The following is a 12219-nucleotide window of genomic DNA, read 5'->3' as shown; positions in this document are numbered from 1 at the left end:
ACTATGGATGGTGTTAAGAGATAGATGGGAGGGGTTGAATGGAGCTGGAGGGTGGGACTAATAACAACAAGATAACTCATGTAAAACATACTGTGTCCATAAAATGTGTATAGGTTCAGAACTTTTGTGAAATAGCACTGTTAAAAATATATGGCAAAGCTGGATGGACATCAGAAATAGATGGGAAAGGTGGAGGTTAGAGGATGGCCAGGACTAAAAACAAACAAAATATAACTATTGAAAAATAGATTGTGTCCGTAAAATGTATCTAGTGTGTATATGCTGGAAGTAGAAGCCTAAGTGTTGTTGTTTATTAGTTGACTCCAATTAGGGGAAGGGTGGTAGGGTTTGTGGGAAATAATAAAGGAAAATATATTTTGATGTGTATTTGTATGTATTTGTGTGTGTGTGTCTGTGTGTGTGTGTGTGTGTGTGTGTGTGTGTGTCTGTGTGTGTGTGTGTCTGTGTGTGTGTGTGTGTGTATGAAAAGCATCCATGGGGGTGCCTACTGACTTGGTTCTGGCTAAGAAAACTTGAGTAGGGTCCTAAACACCCACCATGGAAGCCCACTAGACTTGCCTGATAACATACAAATCAAAAGAAAAGAAAACCCACACCAATTTAGGTTAGGGAGTGAAAATAAATGTGGAGAGAACCACAAAGGGGAACACAAAATAAAAAGAGGTCTAGCTCTTCCAACATATATTTATATATTTTTAACTCTGCAAAAAAAAGAAATGTCCATTTTTCAGGACCCTGTCTTTCAAAGATAATTCATAAAAAGCCAAATAACTTCACGGATCTTCGTTGTAAAGGGTTTTAACACTGTTACCCATGCAATTAATGAACATGCACCTGTGGAACGGTTGTTAAGACACTAATAGCTTACAGACAGTAAGGTCACAGTTATGAAAACGTAGGACACTAAAGAGGCCTATCTACCAACTCTGAAAAACACCAAAAGAAAGATGCCCTGGGTCCCTGCTCATCTGCGTGAACGTGCCTTTGGCATGCTGCGAGGAGGCATGAGGACGACAGATGTAGCCAGGGCAATAAATTGCAATGTCCGTACTGTGAGATGCCTTAGACAGCGCTACAGGGAGACAGGATGGACAGCTGATCGTCCTCACAGTGGCAGACCACGTGTAACAACACCTGCACAGAATCGGTACATCCGAACATCACACCTGCAGGACAGGTACAGGATGGCAACAACTGCCCGAGTTACACCAGGAACGCACAATCCCTCCATCAGTGCTCAGACTGTCCGCAATAGGCTGAGAGAGGCTGGACTGAGGGCTTGTAGGCCTGTTGTAAGGCAGGTCCTCACCAGACATTACTGGCAAAGTCGTCGCTGGACCAGACAGGACTGGCAAAAAGTGCTCTTCACTGACGATTCGCGGCTTTGTCTCTCCAGGGGTGATGGTCGGATTCGCATTTATCGTTGAAGGAATGAGCGTTACACCGAGGCCTGTACTCTGGAGCGGGATCGATTTGGAAGTGGAGGGTCCGTCATGGTCTGGGGCGGTGTGTCACAGCATCATCGGACTGAGCTTGTTGTCATTGCAGACAATTTCAACGCTGTGCGTTACAAGGAAGACTTCCTCCTCCCTCATGTGGTACACTTCCTGCAGGCTCATCCTGACTTGATCCTCCAGCATGACAATGCCACCAGCCATACTGCTCGTTCTGTGTGTGTCTGAGGAACTTGTTCAGTTTGTGTCTCAGTTGTTGAATCTTATGTTCATACAAATATTTACACATGTTAAGTTTGCTGAAAATAAACGCAGTTGACAGTGAGAGGACGTTTATTTTTTTGCTGAGGTTATATATATAAACTACTGTTCAAAGGTTTGGGGTCATTTAGAAATGTCTTTGTTTTTGAAAGAAAATAAAAACTTTTGCCCATTAAAATAACATCAAATTGATCAGAAATACAATGTAGACATTGTTAATGTTGGAAATGACTATTGTAGCCAGAAATCTTGCTTGTTTGTAGGTGACCAAATACTTATTTTCCACCATAATTTGCAAATAAATTCATTAAAAATCCTACGGTGAGATTTTCTGGATTTTTTTTCTCATTTTGTCTGTCATAGTTGAAGTGTACCTATGATGAAAATTACAGGCCTCTCTCATCTTTTTAAGTGGGAGAACTTGCACAATTGGTGGCTGACTAAATACTTTTTTGCCCCACTGTATATATAAATTGTTGTCAGGACCTGTGGTCCATATTGTCCCAGTTTTGGGTCCTGATCTGCTCCATCAGTTGAGTATGGGGGCTCTAGAGAATAGAATGGGGGGGGGGAAAGACTACCGTACCTGGTCACTGTGTGTGGTTGTGTCTCCTGTAAAGCACTTTGTGACAACTGCTGATGTAAAAATGGCTTTTTGAAATATATGTGATTGATTAATAATAATTATATCATTGATTGATTGCTCTTTGTTTCTCCGTCTTTAGGGTTGCCAGCGGATCGTGGAGGACTGGCAGAGGATCCTAATGGTTCGATCACTGGTCATCAACCCCCACGAGGACATGCGGACCTGGCTCAAGTACGCCAGTCTCTGTGGCAAGAGTGGACGCCTGGTGAGTTCACTAGCACAGGAACAGCTAATGGGTCATTTGCCAAATGGTTCAAAATAGGTATGTCAGTTAGGTTTTTTTTTTTTCAACCGCTTAGTCTCCACCATCAACCAGTTATCCTTGCAAAAACATGTAGTATGAAAGCATGATTTGATGCACTCCGTTGTTCAGCTCACGTTTTATGAAGTGTAACATTTACAAAGGCCTTACAAAGACCTGGACAAAACGTTGCACTCAATAAAACAAAGGGAACATTCACCGGTATCTGGGTGTCAATTTCTTTTTCATAAATGGCAACAACGGGGCCTCCCGGGTGGCGCAGTGGTCTAAGGCACTGCATCGCAGTGCTAGCTGTGTCACCAGAGACTCTGGGTTCGAGCCCAGGCTCTGTCGCAGCCGGCCGCGACCGAGAGGTCCATGGGGCGACGCACAAATTGGCCTAGCGTCGTCCGGGTTAGGGAGGGTTTGGCCGGTAGGGATATCCTTGTCTCATCGCGCTCTAGCGACTCCTGTGGCGGGCCGGGCGCAGTGCACGCTGACTAGGTCGCTAGGCGTACGGTGTTTCCTCCGACACATTGTTTCGCCTGGCTTCTGGGTTGGATGCGCGCTGTGTTAAGAAGCAGTGCGGCTTGGTTGGGTTGTGTTTCGGAGTACGCATGGCTCTCGACCTTCGTCTCTCCCGAGCCCGTACGGCAGTTGTAGTGATGAGACAAGATAGTAACGACTAACAATTGGATACCACGGAATTGGGGAGAAAAAGGGGGTAATTATTATTATTATTTTAATAATAACAAATAATAAATGGCAACAACAACAAAAAATACACGATTTGTGGTGTTTAGTGACCAGCTTGTTTGGCAATCGGCTTGTTTTTAACTAATGCATTTCCTTTCAGATACAGCTATAAGCTGTTGTATCAAGTTGAGTTCAAGTGATGTCATTGTCACTTGACATTTTAGTACAACCAGAATGGAAGGAATTTGGTAAAACAGTTCTTTAAAGGGTTTGTGTCATTCCGAGGGGGAATCTATTCTACTGGATTTGGATTCATACTGACATCCCTATTTTTCCAGTGAACTCAGCTCTCACTGGATCGACTGTGCAAATGAAACGCACCTCTCAGAAATCGCACTGTTTAGAAACCGTACCTCAAACCCGTTTAATGAAAGTGTCACCGTTTTCCCTCGCTGGTGCCAGTTTTATTGCAAGTGATTGTGGTGGATTGCAGGCACCCAACCAGCTTTCCAATTGTAACACAATCCTTTCAGAACGTTCCGGTATGATGTCAGAGAATTGTGGAGGTTTTCACTCACAGGAGCGAACATCAATCAGCGAGCGAAGAACGTGATTATGGGCAAACGAGCAACATCTAAAAGAATGCCTGCAGTGTTTTAAAAGGCCCTTCCACAGGGGTCAATGGTTAGTTACTCCCTCCACAGTAGTGTGGTATACTTAAACTATTTATTTAGCAAGAGGTTCAAATGAGCCTGGGGAAATCTGGGGGTCTGTACGTCCATGGGAGTTGGAAGCTAGGGCGGTGGTTCTCAAACATTTCCTCAGGACTTTCACAATATTGTTGGAGCTGTTAACTAGCAAACCTGATTCACCTAATCAAGAGCTTGATGATTAGTTGAATTAGGCATGCTAGCTCTGGAAAAGATCACCTATGTGAAATGGCTGGGGGTCCCTGACTAGAGGTCTGAGTGGGCTATAGGAGACTGACCTTCAGGTTTCCACCGTTGAGCCCCTTTCTTCCACTTTGGCGCTGCTCTGCGGCTGACACTATGCTGCACCTAGCCTCGTGTGTACAGTTTGGGTTTGTGCATGTGTGAGGTTGAGTATTATGATAGAAATGGATCAATGTGAATCTCTTTTCTCCCAGGCGTTGGCCCACAAGACCCTGGTCCTTCTCCTGGGGGTGGACCCCTCGAAGCAGCTGGACCACCCACTGCCCACCGCCCACCCCCACGTTACCTATGCCTACATGAAGTACATGTGGAAGAGCCAACACAAGGTATAGTAGCTATACCGTTGTTACAGGCTTTCTCTGTAGCTGAAGAAAATGTTGTTTTCTCATTGTTGTGCAACGTAAGGAAATGCAGGGCTGTAATGTGTAGGTTCATTAAATATTGTGGACTGTTATGTGTTAGTGAATCAACTGAAATGAAGAGCATAAATAACCCAGCAGTGAAAATGTCACATCATTCCAACCACACCATTAGAGCAACAGGGGGACCGGTCGATATGTAGATGCTCACACACACAAACATTTTGAAACGGTGAGGCGTTAGGTTCTATAAGAATGCAGATTTTAGTTTTCGGTTGCTTAAGGTTGGCGACAGCATTCACAGAGAGTTGAGTTAAATCCCTGTTTTGAATGAGAGTCCCTTGCCTCCCCCCCTGCCCCCCCACCGTTTGTTCCTCTGTCCCCCATCAGATCGAAGCCTTCCAGCACATGCAGCACTTTGTCCAGGGGATGCAGCAGCAGGCCCAGCATGCCATCGCCGCCGAGGACCAGCAACACAAGCAGGAGCTCCACAAGCTTATGGCCAGGTCAGGACTCCTTCCACAACTACATTAGGGGTGGGGAACTCATGTTTTTATTGCAGTGTGTGCTTGAATTTTTTTTTACACACACACCTTTTCCCAGCCCTCATGTTCTCTCTCACCTAAAAGGGTCACGTACAGAGAGTTGTGCTCTTTCACCATGACCGTGACCCAACCCTGGTCGTAATATTCCTCCACTCCCTCCCTCGCTCCTTGTACTGGCATTTAGTTTTGCAAACCCGGACAAGTTTTGTCTCTTTTCATTCTGCGCAATCACTCACCCCTCAGCCAACGGGCATCCAAGAATCCAGCTACTTATCTTCAACCAAATGTGGCATTGTGCCGACGGGTACTGGAAACCAGGTGTGTCTCTGGCAAGTGAGAACTGTCGGCACCTGGCTGGGCCCACACCCACACCCCAGCCCAGAGTGTCCCATACTGGCCGGGTGTTGCCCTCTGCCTCTTCACCCTGTCTCCTGTCACATTCTACCATCTTCACCTCTTCTCTCTGTAAGAATAGTTGCTGTTTTGTGTTTTGACACAAAATGGCTGCCCAACTACACCTTCAGCGTACGAATGCTGAACAATGGCAGTGGACGAGTGACATGAGCAGCTGGTCCAGGATCTGTGCTGTGGTTTAGCCTGACGGCCAAGGTTAGAACTGGGGATGGACAAAGCTGATTTGAGATCAGTTATGGGCAGAAAGGGACTGGAGGTCTTTCTCAATTCCTGTTGGAAGCTCTTCCCATTTACAACAACACCCTTTTTTGCAATGCTCCCAATCACCATTGCTCGTCTCATGTATTTCTGTTTTGTGCTTGTGTATACCGTCAACGGATTAAATATAGAAAGACTCCCGTTTTCAGAATGCCTCTACAAGGCATGATAGCCTAAGGAGGTTGTTTGTATGGTTGACGGGCCCATGAAAATACTTCCAGCACGATCCCCATTCCCCAAAGCGCTCTCCTTCATGGAGCGGACTTCAAATGAGCGCCCGAGGGAATCTCAGAGGCCAGTTATTTTGGGGGAAAGTTTACTTCTGACACACCAGGTTTTGTGTGAGGTTTTACTCAGTAAAATACTGTGTTTCACATTAGCCTCCAAATGAACACAAGCAAGGGTAAAAAAACAGTGCTTGAGCTTTATGGGTTGGATGTATTGAAACTTTGGTCAGCAGACGAGCACACACACACACACACACACACACACACACAGGAGACGAGCCTTCTCACAGTAAAACACTCATCTTAGAGGCGCACACACAATGCACACAAACACACACACAATATACATACCTCATAATTTTTATGAGGCAACAAGCTAACAGGAAACCAGGAGTGTTTCATACTTGCTGTTGCACTTCCAGATTATATTTGTCTGTGGAATGTTTGTCTCCACTGTTTTATTCCAGACGTGCTGACACACTTTCCCGCAAATGGGTTGGCACTGTGGAATGGCGTACACCTGGTCTATACACACACACACACACACACACCGAAATAATTCATTGTAATTTCAGCGATATGTATTTGCATGTTACGACGCAATGATCATGATAAGACCTGCAATCTCCGGTCTGAGTTCCTGTGGTAACAGAGAAGCACTTCTGGCACTAGTGGTTCTCCCATGCAGACGGTTTTACTGTGTTTTTCCCTGAAGCGGTTTGTCAGAGGTGAACTGAACCAGTACTGTATTTTCACATGGAAAAAGCACTCCGCAGCGTTACGCAATGCTAATGGATCATTTATTAGAAGTGCTCTCTGGAAATGGGTGCAGTGTACAGTTAGGATCTGAGGGACGGATGCCTGCGCAGGATTCGGCAGTTCCTGGTCGGGCGTGTTATAAACCAATCACAAGCTTGGCCCATGTAAATCAAACACGACTCGATTATTTGGCAGTTTGCCTCGAGTGTCTGTGTTTTTTTTATGATGATTGATATGGCAAGCACAACCACTGGGAAGACCGACCACGAGGCAATGTTCCCTCACACTCACTACCAATATAAAACATTGAAAATCACTTAAGTGATGCCAAAACCTTTCAGTAGCTAATGCGCCACTGCTTTTAGTAATGACGCCTAAGTATGATAAATGTCTTTGCGCGATTTCCACGTTTTCCCATCATTCTCTTCTATTTTAAGGGGTTGCACTAGTACTGCGTTGAACATCCATTGCCAACTCCCCCAGACAACTTGTGATGACAGCGAGCATATTGTATAAGATAACTTCCCCAACATACTTTTTAAATTGTCACCACAGAACAGACGTTTCTCATAGTAAAGTTAAACGTGGATTCAGTTAATATCCATTTTCTCCAGAAGTGTCCCACAGATCTTGGCCTTAGGCCTAGGTAAGCATGTCAGTGGCCATTCAAGGCAATAGATGGTAGAGAGGAGTGTGTGGATGAGCCTGGCATTAGAGAGGGGAGATGGACTGCCAGGAAACACCACGTTGAATGCATTCATCACACTAACTAACTAGTGTAACAGACTTAGTGTAAGAGCTTCATCTCACATACCAGGCCTTATAGCTGTTGACATGATTGTGTGTTGCTAAGGCAATTTATCAGACTCTGATGCAGCCCTGGGCCCGTATTCACAAACGTCTCAGAAAAGGAGCGCTGATCTGGGACCAGGGGGCTCGTTTATCAACCGTGTGTAAATTCCGTACTAAATTCTGACATGCGTGGAGATCCTAGGATTTGCATGCGTCACAAATGATATGCGTTTATCAAACTGTCGCACGCAACATATACTGTCGCGCATGTTTTCATTGATAAATCAGAGCCATATTATATTTGTGCGGTCATGAACAAGCGCTATAACCTCGCCTGGAAAACTTCCTCCGTTTTTATGGTAATAAAAACGCCCTCATTTGCTGAATGATTTGGAAGAGATGTTGGAACTGGGACATGATCATTCCTAAAAGAAAGCGCAATATCACATTCTGTCGAGGAGTAGACAGAATGTTGCAGTGACTTTTCCCAACAAATAATGCAAGCTGCCTAGCGAGTGCCACAACAGTGGCCTCACATTCTGCAACATTGATTGTCCTTTCGACCAATTTACAAGTAAATGCTACAGCCCACACTTCTATGCAAAATATACATTGTTTATCAACACGTGATTGTGTGTCTCCTACCTTTTGGTATAGGATCTGAAATTAAATAGGCTAGGATATGATGTCGTGCTCCTAATCCTATCATGCCGCAATACTGTAGCCTACCCATACTGTCAAGGCTACCGGTCTATTTACTTTTGAGCGTGCTTGGCTATTGAATTAGTGATTGATAAATGGTAGCCTACTTTCTGTTGTGTAGTGGAAATAATACCATTTAAAATACCAACGGCAAATGCATATTTTATCATTAGGCCTACGTTTTAATGTTTTTATTAGCCTACCATTATTATCATTATTCCTATGCATCAAACACCACCTATTTCCCCCAAAGGAACAATAAGCCTATTTGCTTGCCATACAGTTGATCAACCTTCTGGTGATTTGCGTGGAGATAAGCACACTTTCCTGTCAACCTTTGCGCGAAAACTGCACGCTGGGTTTTGAGTATTTTTTGTGCTCATGCAACTACGGAGTGTCCATATAAAGGGTCTCAAGAGTAGGAGTGCTGATTTAGGATCAGTTTTGCCTTTCAGATCACAAACAAATAAGTTTACATAGATAGGAGAGGACGTGATTTGAGATCAGCACTCCTACTCTGAGACACTCAACGAGCGTGGGCCGTATTCTGCTGACAATCTATATAGTGACCAAGACTGTCTCTCCCTCTCTCTCTCTCCCCCTCAATCCCTCCTTCCCTCCTTTCCTAGGTGCTTCCTGAAGCTGGGTGAGTGGCAGCTCAGTCTTCAGGGCATTAATGAGAGCACCATCCCCAAAGTGCTGCAGTACTACAACCACTCCACGGAGCACGACCGCAACTGGTACAAGGTCAGTGACCCTCTCACGTTTAACCACTCCCTTCCAACCCCTGTCACTCCCATCAGCATTCACGCTGTGGACCTCGTGCTGACTCTCCCATTTACTTAACATAAGGTTTGTATGTTATTAGAGACATGAGTTGATTTGAAAGGAACCAAGGGCACCTATGGGCTTGTATAGGCCCATGCCCACACTGCAGGAAAGCCACGCTCTTCCTCTATTGAGAGCCCCCCCCCCTCCTCACATCTCTCAGTAGCTTATTACGTAACAACCGAAAACATGATCGACATCTGTTTAGACCCAGAACATTCCCCAGAGGGCAGGACTCCTCCGGGACATCTCACGTAATCCTTCAGTAAACCGGAAACTAATTGTCTAACGGACTGGAAGTTGATGTGATAAGTGCGATAACATAAGTTCAAACATATGTTTCGACATGTAGACTTTCTATGTCTTATAATAAATAAATAAAAATAATATATATATTTCTTCACCTGGCATACCTTTTTCCGCAGGCCTGGCACGCATGGGCGGTGATGAACTTTGAGGCAGTGCTGCATTACAAGCACCAGAACCAGGGCCGGGACGAAAAGAAGAAGAAGCGCCACGTCAGCGGCACCAGCGCAAATAGCGAGGCCAGCAACAGCGACAGTGAGGTAGACAGCACTGAGCACAGCCCTGTGCCCTCGCCGGGCCAGAAGAAGGCCAACGAGGTGAGTGCGGCGGCCATCTTAGATTCTCCTTCACCATACTCGTCCACTAACGCTAACCAGCCCTTTCGCTATTCACTACCGGACAAATTTCAAACTAACTTGACAGACCTGTGCTTCAAAAGTTGCATAAATCACAAGTTTATGTCAATGGGAGAATGTTTGAGTTAGGACTATGACTGAATGCCTTGCTTGCTGAAATCAAGGTACAATCATTTGCAATTCTTCCTTTTCCTCATTCTCCCTCTGTTGTTTGGCGAGTTCAGGACCTCTCCAAGACGTTACTCCTCTACACGGTTCCTGCTGTCCAGGGCTTCTTCCGCTCAATCTCCCTCTCCAGAGGGAACAACCTCCAGGACACCCTGAGGTGAGTCCCCGCATGGGGCCAGGGCCTATATTTAACTAGGCAAGTCAGTTAAGAACAAATTCTTATTTACAATGACGGCCTACCAAAAGGCCTCCTGCGGGGATGGGGGCTGGGATTAAAAATAAATCAAATATAAATATAGGACAAAACACACATCACAACAAGAGAGACAACACTACATAAAGAGATACCTAAGACAACAACATAGCAAGTCAACAACACATGAAAACACAGTACTGTAGCAACACAACATGACAACAACATGGTAGCAACACAACATGGCAGCAGCACAACATAGTAACAGTACAAAACATGGTACAGACATTGGGCACAGACAACAGCACAAAGGGCAAGAAGGTAGAAACAACAATACATCACGCCAAGCAGCCACAACTGTCAGTAAGAGTGTCCTTTAAAGACTCTTTGTGAATAAAGGTTAAATAAATCCCTTTTTCTAAATCCCTAGATCATAATGAATAAGATTAGATGGAGAGGGAGCACCTGATCCCAGATCAGCACTCCTACTCTGAGATGGCCAGTAGTCTGAAAGCCCAAACCGACAACACTGATAGACACAGAGTTGAAATATGTGGAAAGGAAGCCCTCTGGTGGCAGAGAGACGAGCTCCAATTCCAATTTGTGTCGTTGCGCACATTTGATTGCTTGGTGTCAATTTGTTTTGCTTTGAATGCGGTTTGAAATTCAGGGAAACTGTGGTTGTTGTTTTTTTTCTTCGTCTGAACCTGTCAATAAAGATGCAATGGATACAAGAGACTGTTTTTGACATGATGCTGTTTTCTTTCTCCAGGGTCCTGACCCTCTGGTTTGACTATGGACACTGGCCTGAAGTCAACGAGGCACTGGTAGAGGGTATCAAAACCATTCAGATAGACACCTGGCTACAGGTACGCATCTCACATGCATGTTTTTGGTTTGCTTTTATTGTTCTGTCCATTGTGTCAAGGGTACTAGAAAACTGAATTATTCCCAGGGGCCATGTTGGTTTTGGGCCATGAATCATCCATGAAATAGTCATTCAAGAAAGTCTCTTACAGGACGATAGTAACTGAATAGTTACTGAATAGTAATTCCGCATTGCATTGCTCCGGGGTGTTAACAAAATTAAGTCTCCCTCTCTTTCCCCCTCGTCTGCAGGTGATCCCCCAGCTGATTGCCCGCATCGACACTCCCCGTGCTCTGGTTGGCCGCCTCATCCACCAGCTGCTCACCGACATTGGGCGCTACCACCCCCAGGTAATGACATACTGCTGGCATCCAGGCTAGGAGCGATGGCCTAGGACGCATATCTCTGAACTGGTATTGCGTTGATTAACTCTCCCTCCCTCTCGATCACTCGACCCCGCCCCACCCACCCACCCTCTTCTAGGCTTTGATCTATCCGTTGACCGTGGCCTCCAAGTCAACCACCACTGCCCGCCACAATGCTGCTAATAAGATCCTCAAGAACATGTGTGAGCACTGCAATACACTGGTCCAGCAGGCGATCATGGTACGTGATTCCTGTCGGTGTACCTCACTACCTCACGGTACAACTAGCAACAAGTGGTTACAGTCTGTTTTACCATTTAGACATACAGAGCCTTCAGAAAGTATCCCCTTGACTTATTCTACATTTTGTTGTGTTACAGCCTGAATTTAACATTTGGATAAGTTCAGGAGTAAAACATTTACTTAACAAGTCACATAATAAGTTGCAAGGACTTAATATTGTTTCACATTGGTAGATGGGTAATAAAATAATAAATCATGCATTGAATATACCTTTGAGCATGGTGAAGTTAATAATTACACTTTGGATGGACAATGTCTACACTGTATTTCTGATCAATTTGATGTTATTTTAATGGACCAAAAAAATGTGATTTTCTTTCAAAAACAAGGAAAATTCTGAGTGACCCCAAATTTTTTAACAGTAGTGTGTGTATATATATATATTTGCAAAAACGTATTTGAGGGTTGGAAGTGATGCAGACAACTAACTACATTGATGGAAGCTACAATCTATCTGCAATATTAAAGCTGATTTACCCCCTAAAAAAATAATAATTATAATAC

The 12219-nt window shown here is 44.7% G+C and overlaps 1 protein-coding gene across 3 annotated transcripts in view; it reads left to right on the top strand.

Annotated features, from left to right (window-relative positions):
• Positions 1-12219, top strand: part of mtor (mechanistic target of rapamycin kinase) — a 123475-nt gene that overhangs the window by 100192 nt on the left and 11064 nt on the right. For all 3 annotated transcript variants that reach the window (XM_021615845.2, XM_021615843.2, XM_036988105.1), the window contains exons 35-43: positions 2462-2587; positions 4467-4598; positions 5022-5137; positions 8958-9075; positions 9582-9779; positions 10043-10143; positions 10952-11048; positions 11299-11397; positions 11531-11653. In XM_021615845.2, coding sequence (XP_021471520.1) covers positions 2462-2587; positions 4467-4598; positions 5022-5137; positions 8958-9075; positions 9582-9779; positions 10043-10143; positions 10952-11048; positions 11299-11397; positions 11531-11653 — 1110 coding nt within the window. The remainder of the gene's footprint in view (positions 1-2461; positions 2588-4466; positions 4599-5021; positions 5138-8957; positions 9076-9581; positions 9780-10042; positions 10144-10951; positions 11049-11298; positions 11398-11530; positions 11654-12219) is intronic.

This window comes from Oncorhynchus mykiss, chromosome 9 (assembly GCF_013265735.2).
Source record: "Oncorhynchus mykiss isolate Arlee chromosome 9, USDA_OmykA_1.1, whole genome shotgun sequence".
Lineage (NCBI taxonomy): Eukaryota > Metazoa > Chordata > Actinopteri > Salmoniformes > Salmonidae > Oncorhynchus > Oncorhynchus mykiss.
This window is presented reverse-complemented; position numbering and strand designations above follow the sequence as displayed.